Here is a 26,485-nt window from a genome sequence, read left to right on the forward strand (position 1 = left end):
TTCCCCGAGGTTGGCTTCTACTAGTTTTTCCATTCGTCTGTAAAGAATTCGTGTTAGTATTTTGCAGCTGTGACTTATTAAGCTGATAGTTCGGTAATTTTCACATCTGTCAACACCTGCTTTCTTTGGGATTGGAATTATTATATTCTTCTTGAAGTCTGAGGGTATTTTGCCTGTTTCATACATCTTGCTCACCAGATGGTAGAGTTTTGTCAGGACTGGCTCTCCCACGGCCGTCAGTAGTTCCAATGGAATATTGTCTACTCCGGGGGCCTTGTTTCGACTCAGGTCTTTCAGTGCTCTGTCAAACTCTTCATGCAGTATCATATCTCCCATTTCATCTTCATCAACATCCTCTTCCATTTCCATAATATTGTCCTGAAGTACATCGCCCTTGTATAGACCCTCTATATACTCCTTCCACCTTTCTGCTTTCCCTTCTTTGCTTAGAACTGGGTTTCCATCTGAGCTCTTGATACTCATACAAGTGGTTCTCTTATCTCCAAAAGTCTCTCTAATTTTCCTGTAGGCGGTATCTATCTTACCCCTAGTGAGATAGGCCTCTACATCCTTACATTTTTCCTCTAGCCATCCCTGCTTAGCCATTTTGCACTTCCTGTCGATCTCATTTTTGAGACGTTTGTATTCCTTTTTGCCTGTTTCACTTACTGCATTTTTATATTTTCTCCTTTCATCAATTAAATTCAATATTTCTTCTGTTACCCAAGGATTTCTACTAGCCCTCCTCTTTTTACCTACTTGATCCTCTGCTGCCTTCACTACTTCATCCCTCAAAGCTACCCATTCTTCTTCTACTGTATTTATTTCCCCCATTCCTGTCAATTGCTCCCTTATGCTCTCCCTGAATCTCTGTACAACCTCTGGTTCTTTTAGTTTATCCAGGTCCCATCTCCTTAAATTCCCACCTTTTTGCAGTTTCTTCAGTTTTAATCTACAGGTCATAACCAATAGATTGTGGTCAGAGTCCACATCTGCCCCTGGAAATGTCTTACAATTTAAAACCTGGTTCCTAAATCTCTGTCTTACCATTATATAATCTATCTGATACCTTTTAGTATCTCCAGGGTTCTTCCAGGTATACAACCTTCTTTCATGATTCTTAAACCAAGTGTTAGTTATGATCATGTTGTGCTCTGTGCAAAATTCTACCAGGCGGCTTCCTCTTTCATTTCTGTCCCCCAATCCATATTCACCTACTATGTTTCCTTCTCTCCCTTTTCCTACACTCGAATTCCAGTCACCCATGACTATTAAATTTTCGTCTCCCTTCACAATCTGAATAATTTCTTTTATTTCATCATACATTTCTTCAATTTCTTCGTCATCTGCAGAGCTAGTTGGCATATAAACTTGTACTACTGTAGTAGGTGTGGGCTTCGTATCTATCTTGGCCACAATAATGCGTTCACTATGCTGTTTGTAGTAGCTTACCCGCATTCCTATTTTCCTATTCATTATTAAACCTACTCCTGCATTACCCCTATTTGATTTAGTGTTTATAACCCTGTAGTCACCTGACCAGAAGTCTTGTTCCTCCTGCCACCGAACTTCACTAATTCCCACTATATCTAACTTCAACCTATCCATTTCCCTTTTTAAATTTTCTAACCTACCTGCCCGATTAAGGGATCTGACATTCCACGCTCCGATCCGTAGAACGCCAGTTTTCTTTCTCCTGATAACGACATCCTCTTGAGTAGTCCCCGCCCGGAGATCCGAATGGGGGACTATTTTACCTCCGGAATATTTTACCCAAGAGGACGCCATCATCATGTAATCATACAGTAAAGCTGCATGCCCTCGGGAAAAATTACGGCTGTAGTTTCCCCTTGCTTTCAGCCGTTCGCAGTACCAGCACAGCAAGGCCGTTTTGGTTATTGTTACAAGGCCAGATCAGTCAATCATCCAGACTGTTGCCCTTGCAACTACTGAAAAGGCTGCTGCCCCTCTTCAGGAACCACACGTTTGTCTGGCCTCTCAACAGATACCCCTCCGTTGTGGTTGCACCTACGGTACGGCTATCTGTATCGCTGAGGCACGCAAGCCTCCCCACCAACGGCAAGGTCCATGGTTCATGGGGGGGCTTTTGTTGGTGTTCATCTTATATCCTCCTTTCCAGACACTGTCCATTCCATTCATATGCTCTGACAGAATTACAATGTTATCAGCAAACCTCAAGGTTTTTATTTCTTCTCCCTGGATTTTAATTCCTAATCCAAATTTTTCTTTAGTGTCCCTTACTGCATGCTCAACATACAGTTTGAATAAAGCCAGGGATAGGCTACAACCCTGTCTCACTCCCTTCTCAACCACTGCTTCCCTTTTGTGCCCCTCAACTCTCATAACTGGCACCTGGTTTAATGTACAAATTGTGGATAGCCTTTCGCTCCCTATATTTTACTCTTGCCACCTTCAGAATTTGAAAGAGAGTATTCCATTCAACATTGCCAAAAGCTTTCTGTAAGTTTACAAATGCTATAAACATAGGTTTGCTTGTCTTTAACCTATCTTCTAAGATAAATCACGGAGTCAGGATTGCCTCACACGTTCTTACATTACTCCGGAACCAAACTGATCTTCTCCAAAGTTGGCTTCCACCAGTTTTTCCATTGTTCTGTAAATAATTTGGGTCAATATTTTGCAAGCATCACTTACTAAGCTTATAGTTCAATAATATTCACATGTGTCAGCACCTGCTTTCTTTGGAATTGGGACCATACATTCTTCTTGTTGCCCGAGGATATTTCCACTGTCTCATATATCCTGCACACCAGGTGGAATAGTTTTGTCATGGCTGGCTCTTCCAAGGATATCAGTTGTTCTGAGAGAATGTCGTCTAGTTCAGGGATCTTGTTTTGACTTACGTCTTTCCTTGCAGTTTCATATCTTCCATTTTGTCTTCACCTGTTTCCTCTTCCTTTTCTATAATGTCGCCTTCAAGCTCATTTCCCTTGATAGCCCCTGCATATATTTCTTCCAAATATCCTTTTGTTACTTACTACTGGGTTTTCATCTGAGCTCTTGATAATCATACAGCTGCTTCTTCTTTTTTATCCAAAGACCTCTTTAATTTTCCTATCTTTCCCCTAGTAAAATATGCTTCTGTATCCTTAGATTTGTCCTCTTAGCCATTCCTGCTTAGCCATTTTGCTTTTCCTGTAATTTTCGTTTTTTAGACGTTTTCAGTCTCTTTCGCCTCCATCATTTGCTGCATTTTTATGTTCTCCTTTCGCCAGTTAAGTTAAGTATCTCCTGTGACATTCAAGGATTTCTACTCGGCCTTATCCTTTTACCTATTTGATCCTTTGCTGCCTTCACTACTTTATTTCTCAAAGCTACTCGTGCATCTTCTACTGTATTCCTTTTCTCTGTTTCAGTCAATTGTTGCCTAATCCTCCCTCTCAACTCTCAACAACCTCTTGTTGTTTTAACTTATCCAGATCATATCTCCATAATTTCCTACCTTTTTGTAGTTTCTTCAGTTTTAATCTGCAGTTCATAATCAATAAATTGCCTCACATACTACTGCATGTCTCTGAAAAGCAAAATGATCTTCTGAGAATTGATAAAGCTTTTCTGATCTTTTGTAAATAATTTATGGGTGTACTTTGCAACCATGCCATATTAATGTGATGGTTTGTCACTGTTCACATGTCTCAGCATCTGTCGTGTTTGAGACTGAAGATTCAGAAGGGAAGTCATCTAATCCAGGGACCTTGTTTTGACTAAGGTATTTAAGAACTTTGTCAAATTCTTATCATCTTCACCTACATGCACTTCAGGTTTTATAATATTGTCTTCAAGTTTATTTTCCTTATATAGACCCTTTCAAACATTTCCTTCTTTGCTTAGCAGGGGCTTCTTATCTGAGCTCTTAATGTTCATATAACTGCTTTTCTTTTCTCCAAAAGTTTTTAATTTTCATGTAGGCTACAGTCATCTTTCCTGTAGTCATTCATGATACTACAGCCTTAAAATGCTTATGTAGCTACCCTGCTTTTCCATTTCACGCTTTTGGCCATTCTCATTTTTTAGACATCTGTATTCTCTTTTGCTTGCTTCATTTTTATATTTTCTCCTTTTTTCCATTAAATTCAATGCCAGTACAGCTCATAACCAATAAATTATAATCAAAGCAACTATTTGTCTTGCAGTTTACAATGTGGGTCCAAAATATTGTGTCTTACCATTATATAATCTATCTGTAACCTTCCAGCATCTCCATATCTTTCCAAGTATACAACCTTCTTTCACGATTCTTAAGCCAAGTGTTAGCGGTGATTAAGTTATGCTCTGTGCAGAATTTACTAGGCAGCTTCCTATATCATTCCTTTCCTCCAGTCCATATTCACCTACTACTTTTCCTTCTCTTCCTTTACCTACTATTGACTTCCAGTCTCCTGTCATGATTTCATTCTCCTTGCTTACCTGCCTGAATGATTTCTTTTATCGCATCATACATTCTCTCAATCTCTTAATCATCTGCAGAGTCAGTTGGCATAGAAATTTTTACTACAGTGGTGGGTGTTGGCTTCTTGCCTGTTGTGGCTACAATAATGTGTATCTTACTCACATTCATATTTTATCATTGACTATTAGACCTGAGGGAATATGGTATAGTTGTAGGTAAACAACTAGAATTCTCTCATATACAGATTTATTCACACTTAGCGTCTACACAGATACAAGTCCAGAGGCTAACTGCCGTTAGCGTCCAACATGCTCTCCAAAGCCCTCTCCTCAAAGATAGCACACTTACGCACAGAACAAATATCGATTTTTATGGCGCTCTACGCCACATAGCCCCCCCCCCCCCCCTCCATGCGCAGTATGGAGTACGTCCCTGCGAATGGGGGGGGGGGGGGGTGAGAAGTTAGGAAGGTAATGCACAGTTCTTCTGCGTCAGGCGGAAGCGGTCGACTGGTAGGAGACCGGGGGGTGAAGCCCGGTACATCGACGGTGAAGTCAGCAAGCGACGCCGGCGGCTGAAGACGACGTCCCGTCCTGGAGTGAAGGTGTAGCACTTTGTCAGCCGACAGGCGGAGAATCACCTTGCCAGAAGGCCTAACAAAGGCACGCAAATTGCCACATGCAGCACTTCTGCTCAATTTAAAGCGGCGCACCACACGAGATTCTGCACTTCCTCCCTCAATATTGTCATACGCGAGTACCACACACACTGTATCGCCATCTAAGACCACAGATAATTTATGTATGTCATCAGGATGCACATGTGTTGTGAATTCTTGGATGGCACCTGTACGAGCAATGGTAGGGAGGCAGGGAGGTGTGGGAAAGCCATGGCAGGGGGAAGCATCTGCTAAGAGGGGGGTGGCAGGTGCACTAGATTGTGCAGGAGACAACCTCAGGCGATCAGCTGACAGATGAGGGAGCGTGGCCGAAGGCAACGAGGAGCCAGTGTGGGTTGAACGGCGTGACAAAGAGCTGTCACACGAACATGGTAACATAATGGTAGAATCCGAGTGGTTGGCAGTTTGACTGCGAGGGCTGTGAGGAGTGAAGCCCCAAAAAGATTGGCCACTCGAATTAGATGAACGCGGAGAAGGAGCAGTGCTCGGCAGAGAAACACGCTGTGGAAAATCAATACCCAAATGCATGGTGTGGGAAGATGGATGGCCGCTCGAAGCAGGAGTGGGAGAAATAGGGGCAGAATCAGGGAGGTTCACCTGAGGCTCAATGAAAGCTGGTTTCACTTGGTTGAATGAGACCATGGTTACAGAGTCTTTTATGAGGAGATCCATGTTATTCTCAGAGCGTTTGACGACCTTGTAAGGACCTGTGTTGGGCGGCTGAAACGGGGCTTTGACTGAGTCGTCTCTGAGAAACACGTACTCACAAGAGTCTAGCGTGCGCGGTACGTACACGCGCGGAGGTGTATGATCAGCCGGAGGTGGCGGCTGAATTTTGCTGCAGTGCAAGCGCACCCGCTCGAGAAGTGAAGGGAGTTCAGAGGGCCGTGGAAGTGGGGTCAGAGTGACTAATTCTCCAGGCAAAACCAGAGGTTGGCCATATACAAACTCGGCTACAGACCCCTTGAGGTCTTCCTTGAAAGTCGCACGAAGGCCAAGAAACACAAAGGGCAGTGCCTCTGTCCATAGTGAGTCATGGCAACGCAGGGCAGACTTCAGGGTGCGATGCCATCGCTCGACAAGCCCATTGCTTTGGGGGTGGTATGCAGAAGTATGAATTTTGACAATACCACACATTTTACATAAGTCAGAGAAAACTGAAGACTCGAATTGTCGCCCCTGGTCAGTGGTGAGGTAAACAGGTGAGCCAAATCTAGAGATCCACGAATCTAAGAATGCTAGACTTACTGTCTCAGAGGTAATGTTCGGAATAGGCACAGCCTCAGCCCACCGAGTCATCCTGTCAATAGCTGTAAACAAGTAACGGAAACCCTCGGAGGGGGGCAAAGGGCCTACGAGGTCGACATGAACATGGTGAAACCGACCTGGAGGTTGGGCAAAACAGCCAAGGGGTGGAGAAGTGTGCCTGGAAACTTTGTTCTGTTGACACACCATGCATGCCGTTGCCCAAGACTGACAGTCACGGCGCATGTTTCTCCAGACAAACCGTTCAGCTACCAGACGGGTGGAGGCTTTGACACCGGGGTGTGCTAATGTGTGTAGTTTGTCAAAGACCTGGCGTTGAAGGGGCTTAGGAATGAATGGCCACAACGTACCAGTCGATCACACCACACTAAGTCAGATATGCCAGGGAAAGTAGAGCGTACCGCTTGGAGAGAGGAGCTGTGGTCTGAAATTAACTGCATGGTATCGGGGTCTGCCGATTGCAACCGAGGTAGGTCCGTTAAGTCAATTAAGGTTGTGACAGCACCAACACGCGAGAGAAAATCAGTGACCACATTGTCCACTCCTCGGATGTAGCGAATGTCATTTGTAAATTGCAAGATGTAATCGATGTGGTGAAAGCGTCGTGGGGGCGGATCAGCCGCAGGATTTTTTATGGCAGGAACCCAACGGCTTGTGATCAGTGAGCACATAGAAATCTCGTCCCTCAACATCAGTTCTGAAGTGTCTTATGACCTCGTAAACTGCAAGTAGTTCTCTGTCGAATGCTGAGTATTTCTTCTGCGCGTTGTTTAGCTTTTTTGAGTAAAACTGCGGGGGGGTCGTAACATCATTGTATGTCTGACTCAGTACTGCGCCGATAGCATTGTCACTAGCGTCAGTAGTGATAAACATTGTGGCGTCCGCGTGTGGGTGAGCAATAGTGACAGCGGAGGCCAACAGCTGTTTGAGTTCATTAAATGCCTTGTCCATGTCTGGTGTCCATGGTACCTGGTGGGTGCCAGAAGTTTGTGGGCCAGCGAGAGCATCTGTGAGAGGAGCCTGCACCGCAGAAGCGGCTGGCAAATGTTTCCGGTAATAATTAACTGTTCCATTGAACCTGCATAATTCCCTGTAGGTTTGAGGGCGTAGCATCTCGAGAACAGGCTTGATCTTGTCCTGTGGTGGTGTCAGACCGTCCGATGACACAACGTTCAGTTCAATACCAGCGGCTGCTAAAATATCTGTCACGACTTGAACACGCTCCTCACTCTGTTCTAAAGTAGAAGCAAAAACCAATATGTCGTCCATATATACGAAACAAAAGTCTAGATGGGATAAAGTTTGATTGATGAAATGCTGCCACGTTTGGGGTGCATTTTTCAACCCAAACGGCATAAATTTGTATTGGAACAGCCCGAAGGGAGTGGTTATGGCAGTCTTTTCAATGTCCTCCGGAGCCATAGGAATCTGATGAAATGCGTGCTTACAGTCCAAAACGGAGAAGTACTTTGCACCTGCGAGCGCATGATTGAAGTCTGCAATGTGTGGGACCGGATATTTATTAATGATGGTGCGGGCATTTAAACGCCTATAGTCTCCGACCATACGCCAAGTACCGTCTTTCTTTTGGTCAAACAGGATAGGACTAGCCCAGCAACCGGAAGAAGGTTCAATTATTCCCTTTTGTAACAGATCGTCCAATTGTTCTTTTGCAATTTTCATAAATTCCGGCTTGAGGCGGCGTGGACGTTGCGATATGGGCGGCCCATCGGTTAGACATAACCGATGAACTGTGCCGTTAGTGACTACTGCAATACGTGGCGCGGCATGATAGTCAGATGTCCGTGAAGCGGAGCAGGCAGTGGCGGACGGGCCAAGCTGTGGCGCTGAGGGCACGGAAGTACAGGTGTGCCACCCACTCGTAGGCTGCGTAAAGGCCGCACACGTGTTAACATGGGCGAGGTTGGTACACTGGTTCTTGGTAGCGGGCCGTGCCGCTACGAGCGCTGAAGGCACGAGTGGGCGTGGCCGAACAGCAGATGGCCGTAGTTCATTGCCACAAGCTTGGCAAGTTAATTTTCCATTCGGAACGCAAGGAGCATGAGCACTCGGGCATACCCTATCATTACAAAAGGGGGTGCTGACACAGTTTACAGAGTTCACAACATTGTCGTTAACGTGCGCGGGCACGGGAACACCAGATTGGCACAGACTGACCTTGTCTGTAGCCGACGAGTCGTCTGCTTGTAGTGCCGTGAGGCGTTGTTGTGTGGAGGCCAACTCGTGGTGTATGTCACGGAGATGCAGCAGCATTTCCATACGTTCCATCCGCAACTTAGAAGACTTGGCGCACTCCACTAGCCACTTGTTTGTCCAAGATTGCAGCTCCAAGGATAGGTTTACACACTTCTTAGCACAGCACACATGTTTGGTGTTAGCTGAACTGTCACTCGGCGAAGCGAAAGGAATATGTTTGTTAAGGGAGGGGTAAAACACAGTATTTTGCACAAAATCTAGTGACAACTGATAGTGCTTGAGGAAATCAATTCCAAGAATAGGTTCTTCAATTGTTGACACTAGAAACGTCCACTCCAGCTTGCACTCGGGCGAAAGTTTCACTGTATACAAAGTGGAACCCGAACACTGTAGGGTAGACAAGTTCACTGCACGAAATACTGTTTTGTGTGGTTGCACTTTATTGGTTGCTAGGCGAACCAGCAGCAAAGAGACGTCTGCGCCAGTGTCTACCAGAAAACATACACCTGATCGTAAATCGCAAACATAGACTCGACCACACTTACTGTTATTGTCCGAAACGAAGTGCAACGTGGGATGGTGCCCATTGTTTAGTTCACAGGAGGTGGCACCTAGCCTACCTGCAGTTGGAGTTTGGGTAAGAACACGGTGACTGGCATTTATGAGCTTGCTCCCCGAATCTCGCGTGGAAGAAACAGTAAGGTTGGGCGGGCCTGTGCCCTTGTGGGTAGTTGCTAGGTGACGGAGCATGTGCCCCAGAGTCTTCCACAGAGGCCGATGCACTGTCGTTGCGAGGAGTTGAAGGTGCAGGCAGGGCAGCTAGTTTAAAAAACTTGTTATCAGCAGCACCAGACAAGGGCGTGGCGTCAGAAAGCGTCTTAGTGCAGTCACGTCCAGAATGCAGTGCACGGAGCTCACGTTGCCTGGCGGAGTATGCTCTGTTGGCGGCGCGTAAACGTTCATTTACTGGCCTATCTTCATACGCAGCGATTGCAGTCTGGACAGGCAAAGGCAGCTTTTCAGTCCAGATTTCTGCGAGCGTGTCATCAGGCTTAACTTGCTCATCGACGAGAAGACGGATGCACCGCCGCAGCTGGGACGGAGACCTGTCGCCGAGACGCTCTTCGTAGATGAGCTGTCGCACATTTTCTCTCCTGGTTTTAGAGACGCGCTCCAGTATCGTTTGTTTCATAAATTAAATCGACGCGGTCGTGAAGATGGTTCATGAGGCAGGCGAACCGTGCGTTGTCGTCCAAAGCACAGACATTGAATGTTTGCTCAACCAGGTTAAACCAGAACTCCGGGTGAGCGGGTTTGAAGTCTGGTAATTTCGGCAGATTCGGCACTGTAGTCACTGCGGAGGTGCGCCTATTACTTCGGACGGAAGTAGAGCATGCAGAAGATTGCGAAATTCACTTGACGCTGGGGGGGCGGCTGAGAAGCGACGGACGCTCGAACGGTGTGAGGATCGTAGTCAAAATGTGCATTCTCATTGACGTGGTAGCTCGGAGAGAAGCCACAAGTGCTTAAGTACGCCGGTGAATGTCCGTTATGCACACAGTATTCACTCGACTGTGAGTGGTGGGGCTAGTTGTAGATGTCGGAGTAATTACTATCCAGCACAGAATTGTTGACCTGATTAGAAGCAACACAAGGATCCTACACACGTCCACTAGGATGCACACTCGGTGTGATATTTGCTGTTTGGTGAGCATTGAACACTTGTTGACTAGCCGGCACGGAAGGATACACACGTGGCGGGAACTGATTCGAGTTTGAATTTACTACTGGATTTTCCAAAGTAGCAAAACCTCGCTCGATGCCACGAACTGTATTGAATTGTGTGTTCGACACAGGAGTAGAAATGTTCAGACCAACACTCTGTGGAGAACACGTGGGAAGGTCCAGGCTAACAAAGCCAGAGTCCACGACCGTTGGCGGTTGGAAGAAACTGGCGGCACTCGATGAATTCCACTGCATGTTCTGGCTGAAGGATTCCGAAGATTCTTGCGGCATGTCCACTACGACGGCAGGAGTGCTGGAGAGATGTTGCTGGAATCCGGGCGGTGGTGAATGCTGAAAGGCCATTGTCTGGAGCTGAACAAAGGCCCTCGCGATCGCGGAGAAACCCGACGCGGTAGACGCATAAATAACCTTCAGGCGGTAACTCGGACGCGTATTACACAAAAACGGGGTCACCAGTGAGGGAATATGGTATAGTTGTAGGTAAACAACTAGAATTCTCTCATATACAGATTTATTTACACTTAGCATCTACACAGATACAAGTCCGGAGGCTAACTGCCGTTAGCGTCCAACATGCTCTCCAAAGCCCTCTCCTGAAAGATAGCACACTTACGCACAGAACAAATATCGATTTTTATGGCGCTCTACGCTACAGACCTATTGATTTCGTATTTATAACCCTGTACTTAGTGGAAGCAGTAAGACACTAAAATTCATTGATTTTTTTAAAATGAATTCAGGTTATAGTTTTCAGAAGCCACCAGAGATGATGCTCAATCAGCAACATAGTGACAATTTTTTAACAAATTTTGTGTTGGTCGATATGGATTACATATAGCCTTAGAAATTTCTGACCATTCAGCATTGTTTATTAAACTGTCAGGACAAATAAAGAAGCCTCAGTTTAAAAAAAGTGTGAAAAGTAACTTCAATTGAGAAAATTTCACTGTGTTCAGTTGCAAATCAAACAAAAATGATTTTCTGTATTATAATAATATTTTGAATAAAACAAATTTTGAAAAATTTCTGTACAGTTTTGTAGATGTGTTCAACAGAATGTTTACATCTAAAATCTATTATAGCAAAGTGTCAAGCAAATTGAAAAGGATCACTAAGAGAATAAAGATCTCTAGTGCTAGGAAAAGGCATCCAAACAAAGCAGTAAAATGAAACAGAAATATTGTTTTTATTTAATGGTAGGCCCTAATTGTTATTTAGGAGTGTTCCAAAGGACAGGACAAGGTGTCAAACAATAGGTTAATTTTAAGATACAAAAATAATTCAAAGGGAATGTAGTTCATCTTTAAATCTGAACTGGCTGTTAAAGCCTGTAACCTTGAATTTATAAAATGGAGCATGAAAATGGGATAAATGTAAAGTACTTCAATGAAGTATTTTATTGTGTCTTCTGCAACTCAACATCTCTGCTGTATGATGAGTAGCAACTAACCTTTTCATAATGTTGTTAAAATGCTTCAAAGAGTTTTTCACAAATATAATGAAATCAGATGTCAGTGTAGCAGACTACCAGAAAAAATAAATCTGATTGGGATTGATCAAAAGTTTGGGTGATTCACAAAATTCAGAAATGTTTTGACAGTCGACATAGAAAACATTAGATTATGATTAAAACACAAAAAGGCTGCATATTGATACTGGATACCGATAAAGGTAATTGAATCAGTATATAAAATAATAGCTGATCTGCAAGCTGCATTAATAAATAAGACTTTTGAACAGGGTTGTTTCCTAGATAGAATAAAATATGCAGAAATCAAACCAGTCTTCAAGAAAGGATCAAAAGAGGAAGTGGGAAATTAAGGTGCTATCTTCAAAAGCATATGAGAAAGTCCCCCCCCATGAACCATGGACCTTGCCGTTGGTGGGGAGGCTTGCGTGCCTCAGCGATACAGATAGCCGTACCGTAGGTGCAACCACAACGGAGGGGTATCTGTTGAGAGGCCAGACAAACGTGTGGTTCCTTAAGAGGGGCAGCAGCCTTTTCAGTAGTTGCAAGGGCAACAGTCTGGATGATTGACTGATCTGGCCTTGTAACAATAACCAAAACGGCCTTGCTGTGCTGGTACTGCGAACGGCTGAAAGCAAGGGGACACTACAGCTGTAATTTTTCCCGAGGGCATGCAGCTTTACTGTATGATTACATGATGATGGCGTCCTCTTGGGTAAAATATTCCGGAGGTAAAATAGTCCCCCATTCGGATCTCCGGGCGGGGACTACTCAAGAGGATGTCGTTATCAGGAGAAAGAAAACTGGCGTTCTACGGATCGGAGCGTGGAATGTCAGATCCCTTAATCGGGCAGGTAGGCTAGAAAATTTAAAAAGGGAAATAGATAGGTTGAAGTTAGATATAGTGGGAATTAGTGAAGTTCGGTGGCAGGAGGAACAAGACTTCTGGTCAGGTGACTACAGGGTTATAAACACAAAATCAAATAGGGGTAATGCAGGAGTAGGTTTAATAATGAATATAGGAATGCGGGTAAGCTACTACAAACAGCATAGTGAATGCATTATTGTGGCCAAGATAGATACGAAGCCCACGCCTACTACAGTAGTACAAGTTTATATGCCAATTAGCTCCGCAGATGACGAAGAAATTGAAGAAATGTATGATGAAATAAAAGAAATTATTCAGATTGTGAAGGGAGACGAAAATTTAATAGTCATGGGTGACTGGAATTCGAGTGTAGGAAAAGGGAGAGAAGGAAACATAGTAGGTGAATATGGACTGGGGGACAGAAATGAAAGAGGAAGCCGCCTGGTCGAATTTTGCACAGAGCACAACATAATCATAACTAACACTTGCTTTAAGAATCATGAAAGAAGGTTGTATACATGGAAGAACCCTGGAGATACTAAAAGGTATCAGATAGATTATATAATGGTAAGACAGAGATTTAGGAACCAGGTTTTAAATTGTAAGACATTTCCAGGGGCAGATGTGGACTCTGACCACAATCTATTGGTTATGACCTGTAGATTAAAACTGAAGAAACTGCAAAAAGGTGGGAATTTAAGGAGATGGGACCTGGATAAACTGAAAGAACCAGAGGTTGTACAGAGTTTCAGGGAGAGCATAAGGGAACAATTGACAGGAACGGGGGAAAGAAATACAATAGAAGAAGAATGGGTAGCTTTGAGGGATGAAATAGTGAAGGCAGCAGAGGATCAAGTAGGTAAAAAGACGAGGGCTAGTAGAAATCCTTGGGTAACAGAAGAAATATTGAATTTAATTGATGAAAGGAGAAAATATAAAAATGCAGTAAGTGAAACAGGCAAAAAGGAATACAAACGTCTCAAAAATGAGATCGACAGGAAGTGCAAAATGGCTAAGCAGGGATGGCTAGAGGACAAATGTAAGGATGTAGAGGCCTATCTCACTAGGGGTAAGATAGATACCGCCTACAGGAAAATTAAAGAGACCTTTGGAGATAAGAGAACGACTTGTATGAATATCAAGAGCTCAGATGGAAACCCAGTTCTAAGCAAAGAAGGGAAAGCAGAAAGGTGGAAGGAGTATATAGAGGGTCTATACAAGAGCGATGTACTTGAGGACAATATTATGGAAATGGAAGAGGATGTAGATGAAGATGAAATGGGAGATATGATACTGCGTGAAGAGTTTGACAGAGCACTGAAAGACCTGAGTCGAAACAAGGCCCCCGGAGTAGACAATATTCCATTGGAACTACTGACGACCGTGGGAGAGCCAGTCCTGACAAAACTCTACCATCTGGTGAGCAAGATGTATGAAACAGGCGAAATACCCTCAGACTTCAAGAAGAATATAATAATTCCAATCCCAAAGAAAGCAGGTGTTGACAGATGTGAAAATTACCGAACTATCAGCTTAATAAGTCACAGCTGCAAAATACTAACACGAATTCTTTACAGACGAATGGAAAAACTAGTAGAAGCCAACCTCGGGGAAGATCAGTTTGGATTCCGTAGAAACACTGGAACACGTGAGGCAATACTGACCTTACGACTTATCTTAGAAGAAAGATTAAGAAAAGGCAAACCTACGTTTCTAGCATTTGTAGACTTAGAGAAAGCTTTTGACAATGTTGACTGGAATACTCTCTTTCAAATTCTAAAGGTGGCAGGGGTAAAATACAGGGAGCGAAAGGCTATTTACAATTTGTACAGAAACCAGATGGCAGTTATAAGAGTCGAGGGACATGAAAGGGAAGCAGTGGTTGGGAAGGGAGTAAGACAGGGTTGTAGCCTCTCTCCGATGTTGTTCAATCTGTATATTGAGCAAGCAGTAAAGGAAACAAAAGAAAAATTCGGAGTAGGTATTAAAATTCATGGAGAAGAAATAAAAACTTTGAGGTTCGCCGATGACATTGTAATTCTGTCAGAGACAGCAAAGGACTTGGAAGAGCAGTTGAATGGAATGGACAGTGTCTTGAAAGGAGGATATAAGATGAACATCAACAAAAGCAAAACAAGGATAATGGAATGTAGTCTAATTAAGTCGGGTGATGCTGAGGGAATTAGATTAGGAAATGAGGCACTTAAAGTAGTAAAGGAGTTTTGCTATTTGGGGAGCAAAATAACTGATGATGGTCGAAGTAGAGAGGATATAAAATGTAGGCTGGCAATGGCAAGGAAAACGTTTCTGAAGAAGAGAAATTTGTTAACATCCAGTATAGATTTAAGTGTCAGGAAGTCATTTCTGAAAGTATTCGTATGGAGTGTAGCCATGTATGGAAGTGAAACATGGACGATAAATAGTTTGGACAAGAAAAGAATAGAAGCTTTCGAAATGTGGTGCTACAGAAGAATGCTGAAGATTAGATGGGTAGATCACATAACTAATGGGGAAGTATTGAATAGGATTGGGGAGAAGAGAAGTTTGTGGCACAACTTGACCAGAAGAAGGGATCGGTTGGTAGGACATGTTCTGAGGCATCAAGGGATCACCAATTTAGTATTGGAGGGCAGCGTGGAGGGTAAAAATCGTCGAGAGAGACCAAGAGATGAATACACTAAGCAGATTCAGAAGGATGTAGGTTGCAGTAGGTACTGGGAGATGAAAGAGCTTGCACAGGATAGAGTAGCATGGAGAGCTGCATCAAACCAGTCTCAGGACTGAAGACCACAACAACAACAACAACATGAGAAAGTAGCTTTTATCCAGACATAAAATTTAATTATTTTGGACAAATTTTATTTTCAGCAAGAAGAAAGTACTGCAGATGCCATAAATACTTTGCTGACTGGATCATTAGCAAAGAATAAAAGGACTAGGTATCTCCCTTGCCTCCAATAGGCCTTTGACGCAGAAAACCATACCTTACTAATCCACAAAGTGGATAAGTGTTGGTTTAATGGTGGTACATTGCAGTGGTTCACTTCATAACTTTCTGACAGAAGGCAAAAAGTAATTACTGTATGCTCTTAAACACAATGGTTTTAGTTTTTAATTTTTTTTTTCTTTCCATAATGTGAAGCAGTACCACAAAGTGTTCCTCAATGCTTACTTCTCTGTAGCTATTCTCACCCTGATCTCTGCTACTGATTTGCCTGTCAGTATCAACTCTCCATCTCTCTGTTTGTGGATGAATGGTTTGTTCTGGTGGAAAATAATGAAACAGAAAAAGTCCATGGTTGCATCATTAATAAACTCTGTAGATCAGAAACCTAGTTCCAGCGAAATGTGTGGACTTGAAATATTTCAGAAGTGCACATATAGTACAGTGCTGGACCCAAGAGTCACAATGCCATGAAATTAAATTAAACCATAAAAATAAGAACATAGCAAAAGTGGGATCCTTCACATTTTAGGACTAAATCAAGACAATAATTTGAAGTGGAGAGTGTACAAGTGGTAAAAAAAAGAAGGAATTATTTTTTGAAAGCTATATATTTTCAAATTCTTTACGAAACTACCTTATCCGCTTACTATCCATTACAACTAATACATTTGTCCCACAGGTGCTTCCACTGTTCAAACATTTTTGTTGTCATCTTTAGGAATGTCTGACAGCTCGTCCCTCATTTCTTCTTGACTTCTTCAGTATTGTCAAATCGGTGTCCTTTCATACCCCTTTTCGTGCATGGAAATAAGAAAAAGTCGCAAGGAGCCAGGTGATGTGGGAAAGGTGCGTGGGGCAGCAGAAGCCTGCCATTTTTAGCCAAAAATTGTCTAACAGAGGTGGCTGTGTGTGCAGGTGCATTGTCGTGGTGGAAGAACCAGTCTCCTGTCTGCCACAAATCAGATCTTTTTTGATGAACACTGTTGCGTGGTCTTCGTAAAACTTCCAAATAAAAGGTCTGATTGATGGCCTGACCTGGGGGAACCAGCTCTGAATGAACTATGCCCTTGGCGTCAAAAAAGCAAATCAGCATTGTTTTTGATGTTTGATTTGATTTGATGAAATATTCTTGGACCGGGTGACTGTGACGTCTTCCATTGCCTTGATTGTTGCTTTGTTTCTTGGTCGTAACCACAGCACCATGACTCATCAGAAACGACCTTTGACAGAAAATCTGGATCAGTTTCAAGCCGTTGTTTCACAGCACAAAATGTTTCAACTTGATGTTCCTTTTGATAGTCAGTCAGAACCTGAGGAACAGACTTGTAAGTAACCCTTTTCATTCCCAAATTTTCTCTTAAAATTTGCTGAACTGAGCTCCAACATAACCAAATAATCCCTGATAGTTGATCAATAGCCTGTTGATGGTATGTTAGCACAAGATTTCAATTTTTTTCAATTTTTTCATCAATTCGGGCAGTTGATGGATGTCCAGAACGACGTTTGTCATCAGTCGACAAGTCACCATTTTTAAATCAAGTAAATCAATCGTACACTTGAATTTTACCCATAGTCTCATCTTGGTAAGCTGTTTTCAACATTAAAACAGATTCAACAGCATTTTTACCAAGCTGAAAACAGAATTTCACAGCTGCACATTGTTCACTTAAACTTGCCATCATGAAAAACGAAACAAGAACAAAACAGTGCTAGCAAAAACAATCACTGCAGATGAACAGATCAAGCCAGGTCAGCAACACAGGCGACATTGAACTGGCAGTGAATTGCGCTATACACACCCATCGGCAGAAATGCGTACTACATGAGCCCCATCGACAACAATGTTATTCCATTTTTTTGGGTACCCCTCGTATATTTTCCAGTCTGCAGCTTATGGTCTAGTCGTTAGCACTGCCATCCCTAGATTGTGGGGTCCCATGTTCAATTCCTGGCTGGACCAAAGATTTTCTTTGCTCAGGAACTGAGTGTTTGTGTTGTCCTAAACATTTTATCTCATCTTCATCAATGTGCAATGCCTAAACAGGCACCAGGTGGTTGAACAACATTAGAGGTGGTCTCCCAATGAATAATGCAATATGATCATTTCATCTACGAAATAAATTATGTACATTTGTATTTGTAATGCAAAAATTGCCCTGTGCTACTGACATGACACACAGAAAAGTGCATACCACAGTTATCTTGAATCAGTAGTGACAGTAGAAAATCATGCTGCACGTCCCAGGGAATCACATCATCCATTGTTTAAGAAGCTGGAAATTTTAAATACCCCCCAAGATAATCATTTTCTATGCACCAAACCAAAATTACTCACAATAAACAATTTTAATCCTTTATTTAGTCAATAAATAAAGATAACTGTGTGCTTCTTGTTTACCAGTTAAAATTATATTCTCCGATTCTCCATTACATGTAAATGAAAACCTTCGACATATTAAAAAGTTGGAGGCATTTCTGATCCTGAAGCTATGTCTTATTCATCAGCTAAAATTGTGTTCTTAGACTCTTCAGTACATGTGAATGAAAATCTTAAGTAGACTAAACGACAAAGAAATTTGTGATCCAACAAAGACATTTCTGATCCTGAAGCTACGTCTATTGTATGGAAATATTACTATTTGGAGGAAGAAATTATGAAGGGTGAAACTGATAACTGTCATTGATCATTAACCCTGTTACAAAACTGTAACTATTTATTCTGAGGAAAAAATTATTACTTTTAAAATATTGCTCCATGTAATTAGTTTAAATTTTATATAAGTGAATTACATTAGTGATCTTTGATATGTACCCTATCATATTATTAATAATTGTATGTTATGAGGCACATAAATCACAATTCACTGTTAAGATATTTGCTAATATTTTTCTGTAATATTTCACCTAATTATATGATTCGATGTTTCTCTCATAGGATTTTGAGAATATGGTAATGAGAAGCCCCATAAATTAAAGAGTTTATAGAACATTATTTAAAAAAAATATGGTGTAAAATGGAGAGTTAAAAGATACTGTGCTGAAAAAGTGCAAGTGGTGATAAACAATATTAGGAAAAGGATAGATTGCTACTCATCTTAAAGATGACCTGTTGAGTTGCAAAAAGGCACAACCAAAAGACTGTTACAAATTGTAGCTTTCAGCCAAAGCCTTCTTCAGCAAAGAAAACACACACATTCACACAAGCAAGCACATCGCAGACACACGACTGCTAACGCTGCCAGCTCTGACCAAAATGCGACTGCCTTGTGAATAGCAATCTGGAGTGGGGTGGGGAAGGGCAGTGACAGCAGTATGTGGGTGGGGGGAGAGAAGAGCACTGTGTGGCGGGGTGTGCTGGGACTAGAGACTGCCAGGTACAGTGTTGAGAGGTGCGGCATGGGTGGGGGGCGTGGAGGGGGGGGGGGGGGGGGAGGAGGAAGCAGAAAAGAAGAGGAGTGGGGAAGGGGAAATGATGAGCCAGGTACATTGGCAGAGGGTGGCATGCAAAGAGAGGGTGGGGGAATGTGAAAGGGGAGGAGGCGATAGGGTGAGGGTATGGAAACTTTTGGGTGGGAGATGTGAGAACAGCAGTAGGTTACTGTAGGTTGAGGCCAGGAGAACCTTAGCAGTGGAAAATGTGTTGTGTGGATAACTCCCATCTGCGCATTTCAGAAAAGCTGGTGGTGGGGGGGATCCAAATGGTCTGGGTTGTGAAGCAGCATTGAAATCAAGCATATTGTGTTCAGTTGCATGTTGTGCTACAGGGTAGTCTACTTTGCTTGTGGCCTTAGTTTGGTAGTGACCATTCATACTGGTGGACAGGTGCTTGGTAGTCATACCAGTTCACTCCTCAAAATCCACAAACCCATCAATCCTGGTCGTGCCATTGTAGCTTGTTATTGTGTCCCCACTAGAAGGATTTTGTCCTTCATTGACCAACACATCGATCCTGCTGCCTGTAATACAGGCTCCCACACGAAAGATACAAACCCTTTCCTTCACTGATTCTCCACCATCTCCACCCCTTTACCTCCTGATTACCTACTGGTCACCATTGATGCCACTTCCCTATATACCAACATCCTTCATGCCCGTGGTCTTGCCGCAACTGAACACTATAAAAAGCAGTGCAATGGTTGCAGCAAATCTGATATACAACATGGCTTCTTGAACAGGTGGCCTGGTCTTTGATGCTATAAGATAAGCCTATGACAGATCTGGAATAGGAAGTGCTGCACGGGTGGACTGGGCAGGTCTTGTACCTGGGTCTCCCATAGGGATATATAGATCCCTTTTCCTGACTAAAACCCAGTCACACATCCTGCTCCATAAACGTTGCATAACCCCTGGAACCACACCCACCACCCCACCCCCTTCTCCTTACCCTTCCCCATCCAACTACCTGGCCATAAAAATTCCTTTTTCTTGTTCCCAGCCGTACTTTGACAATAACTTTCTAGATTCTACCAGTTCCTGTCCCTCACAAACATGGTACTTCAAAAACATATTTACACGGCCCAAGCATCCCAGAACAACCTCTGCTCCCTTTGCAAGATTGTGCTACTGTGCAATTTGTACTACATATATCACAGCTCTGAAACTGCGTCCTTTGCTCTCCAGTACATGGATGAGTGTTTCAACCAAACACCAACTCCATAAAGTAATCCAATCTTCTGACATCCTTCTGCCCCCTTGGGGCAGCGCTATCCAACTCCTATCCTAACCATAGTATTTCTCCTCATCAAACACTCATAGCACTCAGACCCTGCCTAACAGAGCTTTTCATCTTGCCACCTATTTGAAAACTCCCCACCAACACTCCAAATCTAGAGCCCAGACAATCCCAGAACACTGTAGTTAACCCTTCCACAAAAATCCTCAGCACCACAGAAGTTTCTGTCCTGTACAAAGACCTCACCTTTAAACCCTGCACCCAAATTTAACCATGATGGACTCGTCAAAGATTTACTCTCCTTCTCTCGATCCCTGCAGTGGAAACATTTCTTTCTCAGCAATCCCTCCAGCCAAAGCCCACCTAGTTCTGACATTAAACCCTGGCTCTCCCAATTCATACCACCATCCAGCCATGATCCTCCCCCACTTCCACCTAACCACCCCCTGGTCACCTTCCAGGAATTCCTTACCTCCAACTTGGTCTGACCATCTACCCCCATCTTCCTTCCTCACAACACCAGAGGAAAGGACAGCTATAAATAGTCTTAAAACAGATCTGACATAATCATCCTCCTTGCAGACAAAGGCTCCACCACTATCATGGTGAGCCACAGTAACTACCAGGTGGAGGGCCTCTGCCAGTTGTCTCACTTATCCACCCCTAAACTCTGCTAGAGTGATCCCATCTCAGAAGTCCAGCATAACTTCCAATCCCTGCTTAAAGCCTTGGGCTCTTCCCAGAACCTCCCCCTGGAAGACATTTCGCTCCTCACCCCTGCGACACCCAAGCCCACGTTCTACCTGCTTCTCAAAATCCACAAATCTAGCAGTCCTAAATATGCCGTTGTAGCATGTTATTGTGGCTCCACTGAAAGGATTTCTTTCCTCGTTGACCAACACCTCACTCCAGTTACCTGTAATATAGACTCTCACATCAAAGCTACCAAACCCTTCCTTCACTGACTCTCCACCCCTTTGCACCCTGTTTACCTTCTGGTCACTGTTGATGCCATTTCCCTATACACCAAAATCCCTCATGCCCATGGTCTTGCCATGAATGAACGCCACATTTCCAACATCCTTCAGACTCCAAATCCACTATCTCATTCCCCACTTGCCTAACTAACTTTACCTTAATACATAACTACTTCTCCTTTGTAGGGAAGGTATACTAACAAAACCATGACAGAGCCATGGCAATCACATGGCACTCTCCTATGCCAACCTGTTTATGGGCCATCTAGAGGAAACCTTCCTAGTCTCCCAAAACTTCAAACCATAGGTCTGGTTTACATGCATTGATGATATCTTCATGACCTGGACTCAGGGACCAGAGATCCTGCCCTCATTCTTTCACAACCCCAACACCTTCTCTGCCATCTGCTTCATCTGGTCCTCCTCAACCCAGCATGCGCCAGTTGAGCTACCTTCCTAGACGTTTGACCGTCTCCTCTCCAATGGCTTCATCCGCACCTCTGTCCACATTGAACCCACCAACCACCAACAGTACCTACATTTTGACTTCTGCCATTCCTTCCACATCAAAAAATCCCTCTCATACAGCCTTGCTACTTGAGGATGGCATTTCTGCAGTGATAAGAACTCAGTTTCCTGGTATGCTGAAGGTCTCACCAAGCCTTCACAGACTGCCATATCCTCTGGACCTAGTCCGCAAACAGATATCCTGTGCCATTTCCCCACACATCTCCAATATTTCCACCACCCCCAAGAGCCAGCTACAAAAGAGTGCCCCCCCCCCCCTCTCATCACCCAATACCATATTGGACTGAAACAACTGAACCACATCCTTGATCAGGGCTTTGATTATCTATCATCATGCCCTGAAACGAGGTACATCCTACCCAAGATCCTTCCCGTCCCTCGTAAAGTAGTGTTCTGTCACCAACCCGACCTTCCCAATATCCTAGTCCATCCCTGTGCCATGCCCACTCCCAACCCCATATCACAGGGATCATATTCCTGAGGAAGACCCAGGTGCAAGACCTGTCCAGTGCACCCACCCAGCACTTCCTATTCCAGTCCTGTCACTAGCTTATCTTACCCATCAAAGGCCAGGCCACCTGTGAAAGCAGCCATGTTGTATACCAGCTCTGCTGCAACCATTGCACAACTTTTTATATTCCAGAATGAGATTTTCACTCTGCAGCGGAGTGTGCGCTGATATGAAACTTCCTGGCAGATTAAAACTGTGTGCCCGACCGAGACTCGAACTCGGGACCTTTGCCTTTCGCGGGCAAGTGCTCTACCAACTGAGCTACCGAAGCACGACTCATGCCCGGTACTCACAGCTTTACTTCTGCCAGTACCTCGTCTCCTACCTTCCTGCAGGAGAGCTTCTGTAAAGTTTGGAAGGTAGGAGACGAGGTACTGGCAGAAGTAAAGCTGTGAGTACCGGGCATGAGTCGTGCTTCGGTAGCTCAGTTGGTAGAGCACTTGCCCGTGAAAGGCAAAGGTCCCGAGTTCGAGTCTCGGTCGGGCACACAGTTTTAATCTGCCAGGAAGTTTCAACTTTTTATATTGCTATGACTACCAACCAACTGTCCACCACAATGAATGTCCACAGCCAAACTGTGACCAAGAGCAAAGAAGACCACTCTGTGGCACAACACGCAGCTGAACACAGCACAACTGATTTCACAACCCAGGCCATCTGAATCCTCCCCTCTGACACTACCTTTTATGAATTGCACAGATAGGACTTATTCTTGCAACACATTCTCCACTCCCAAAATTGTCCTGGTCTCAGTCTATGGTAACCCATTGTCCCCACACCCGCAACCCAACAGTTTCCATTCCCTTGTCCTACCATCTCTTCTCTTTCCACATTCCCTTACCCTCTCGTTGCATGCTGCCCTCTGCGAATGTACCTGCCCATCCTTTACCCTTCCCTGCTCCTCTCTTTTCTCACTCCTCTACTTTTCCTCCCCCCTTTCCACCCCTCAACCACCCATGCCCTATCTCCAAACACTGAACCTGGCAGTCTCTAGTCCCTATAGCCCCACCAGACAGCACTCTTCTCTCCCCCCATCATACCCTGCTATCGCTCCCCTTCCACACCCCACTCAAGATTGCTATTCATACGACAGTCGCTTTCCACTCGGAGCTGCCGGTGGTAGCAGCCAAATGTGCATGAGGTATGCTTGCTCATGATGAATGCGTGTGTTTTTCTTTCTTGAAGAAGGCTTTGACCAAAAGCTATAATGTGTAGCAGTCTTTTTGTTGTGCTTGTCTGCAACTCAAAAGGGTCATCTTTATGGTGAGCAGCAATCTGTCCTTTTCTTATGATTGTTGATATTCAAACCTGGAGTTTTGATTGTTTGAGTGGCTATAAAGAAATGAATGTCCATTAAGAATCCTGATTATTAATTATCATGTCTCAGATAAGCAGCTTTTATAATTTTTATTACAGATTGCAGCTGCCAAAGGGATTTCTCAGGTTGTCATATCTCGGATTGTGATGTGTGCACCAGGCATGAGTAAGTTTCTTTTATTCAGTTACTAATAAAACCAAATTAGTTACAAGATTGTGTCTATTATGTTGTTATCAAAACAACGGATCAAGTAATTTTGCCATGTTTCTTAAACCAGGGAATGCTTTAAATTTGGGAAATATGTAGGTAACAAAATATGGAAATGCAAACAGTCTTTAAGGTATATGAAATAAATATTTTTATAAAATGACACTTCCTAACAAAACTGAAATAAATATGAAAATAGTGGAAAAGTGATGTAGATAACTGTAAGTTATCTTTTTTTTTTCCTCAAGAAAGAAATATAATATACACTGCCCGATCAAAAGTATCCAGTTACCCGGTCGTGCAGTCAGTCAGTGTAAAAGGAGATGGAAAGTGTTGTGTTGTCAGTAAAGAAGCAGTAACAGCAGGATTAGTCCTTCAAGAAAGCTCAGTGTCCTCAATGTTGACTAGTCACTGGGTGTCACCTGATTAACAAATCCACCTGGGATCTTTCAGCCCTTCTTAAGCTGACCAGAGTGACTGTCGTCAATGTGGCTGAGTAGAAGAAAAGTGAAGGAACAACTACCGTTAAACTGTCGAGCACTGCCGAGGGTGGCCACAAAAAAACCACGTGAAGTCAGCAGAAGGAATCACTTGTGAGTTACAGAGAAATACTAGCAGAACAGCTAATACAATACTGTGTATAGGGAGTTGAAAAGAATGGACGAAGAGCTCCTGTGCCTGTGAGGACGACGCTTTTCTGTAGTCAGTGCCAAGTGATGCTTGAAGTGGTGTGAAGAGTGATTCTGCTGGGCATTGGATGACTGGAAATGGCTGATTTGGAGTGATGAATCATGCTGTCACCTACGGAAATGTGGTGGGAGGCTTTGCATTAGGTGACTGCCTGAAAACCTTACCTGCCATCATGTGTACTGCTAACAGTGAAGTAGGGAGATTTGGTGTTATGGTACAGGGTTTTTTCTTGTGGTTAGGGTATGGTTCTCTTATTGCACTTAAGAAACCATTAACTGCAGAAGAATATGAACACAGATTAAAACTGTGTGCCCGACCGAGACTCGAACTCGGGACCTTTGCCTTTCGCGGGCAAGTGCTCTACCATCTGAGCCACCGAAGCACAACCCACATCCGGTACTCACAGCCTTACTTCTGCCAGTATCTCGTCTCCTACCTTCCAAACTTTACAGAAGCTCTCCTGCGAAACTTCATATCAGCGCACACTCCACTGCAGAGTGAAAATTTCATTCTGGAAACATCCCCCAGGCTGTGGCTAAGCCATGTCTCCGCAATATCCTTTCTTTCGGGAGTGCTAGTTCTGCAAGTTTCGCAGGAGACCTTCTGTAAAGTTTGGAAGGTAGGAGATGAGATACTGGCAGAAGTAAGGCTGTGAGTACCAGACATGGGTCGTGCTTCGGTGGCTCAGATGGTAGAGCACTTGCCCGCGAAAGGCAAAGGTCCCGAGTTCGAGTCTCAGTCGGGCACACAGTTTTAATCTGCCAGGAAGTTTCATATCAGCGCACACTCCGCTGCAGAGTGAAAATTTCATTTTGGGAATATGAACACATTTAGAAGCATTCTGTACTGTGTACAATAGAGGAACTGTTCTGAGACTACGATTGATTGTATAAGCATGACAATGCACTGTGCCATAAAGCTGTATCTGTCAGGCAATGGTTTGTGGACAATAACATTCCTGAGATGGACTGGTCTGCCCAGAGTCCTGACTGGAACCCATTGGAATGCCTCTGGGATGAGTTAAAATGTTGACTTTGCTCCATTCCCCAGCATCCGACATCACTACCTTCTTGTGTAGATACAGATTTTTAAACAACATTTTAAGGAAGAGTTATGGGAAACAAAAATGGACAGTGGCTGCAGTTTGTGGAGGTTAACTTAGAAGTCGATCCATGGATATACCGTATAAAATAGTCTCCAAGAAAATACAATCACCAATAGTCTTATCCGTGCTCAAAAGAAATGGTGAAACAGTAACAGAAAATTGGGAACAGTCAACTGCCCTGCCTATGGAAACACTGCTTCCTGACAATAGAGAAGAAGGTGATCCAGAAGATCAGCGTAGATTGTGAAAAATTTTATGGGAGGACTATAGAAACAATAAACGTATGCATCCCTTTGCACAAAAGAAATTAGGCAAATAATTTAAGAGTGTGAAAAAGAAAAAGAATCGCCAGAACTGGATGTGATTCCAGCTAATATAATAGAAACCGTATGTGAGCAATGACATGTTTGCCTGTGCAAACCGTACAATGATCCTCTCTTGCAAGGAAGCGTCTCTCTCTGCACAATGAAAGAATGCTGAGGTGGTGTTGGTGAGTAAAGGACAAGGCAAAGATCCAGTGATAACCAACTCCTACAGACAAATTTATCTTTTAATGTTTTTGGCAAGATATTTTAAAAACTATTATGTGAGTGATTAAAAGATCATAGACTGCAACACAGGATGAGCCCTCATCACACGGGGTTACAACGGCCAAGTCAACTGAAGGTACAATTAATAAGGCAATCTGACTAGCAACAGATACTAATGATGGTCTTTTAATAATTTCCGGGTATGCATCTAGATCCCGTCGACATTCTGCCACGATATTTATTAGAAGACGAAATACGCCCGGAAAATTTCAGAAGTCACACTAATGATGGTGATCGATATTGCAGACACTTTCAATTACCTTT

The 26,485-nt window shown here is 43.5% G+C and overlaps 1 protein-coding gene and 1 non-coding gene across 2 annotated transcripts in view; both read left to right on the plus strand.

The window, feature by feature from the left end:
* The window catches only part of LOC126481369 (sideroflexin-2), a 170,231-nt gene that overhangs the window by 120,908 nt on the left and 22,838 nt on the right, over window positions 1-26,485 (plus strand). Inside the window, exon 6 of the mRNA XM_050105079.1 lies at window positions 23,728-23,794. Coding sequence (XP_049961036.1) covers window positions 23,728-23,794 — 67 coding nt within the window. The remainder of the gene's footprint in view (window positions 1-23,727; window positions 23,795-26,485) is intronic.
* Window positions 22,724-22,798, plus strand: Trnas-uga (transfer RNA serine (anticodon UGA)). Its single transcript has one exon. It is a non-coding gene; the product is annotated as a tRNA-Ser (tRNA).

This window comes from Schistocerca serialis, chromosome 5 (assembly GCF_023864345.2).
Source record: "Schistocerca serialis cubense isolate TAMUIC-IGC-003099 chromosome 5, iqSchSeri2.2, whole genome shotgun sequence".
NCBI lineage: Eukaryota > Metazoa > Arthropoda > Insecta > Orthoptera > Acrididae > Schistocerca > Schistocerca serialis.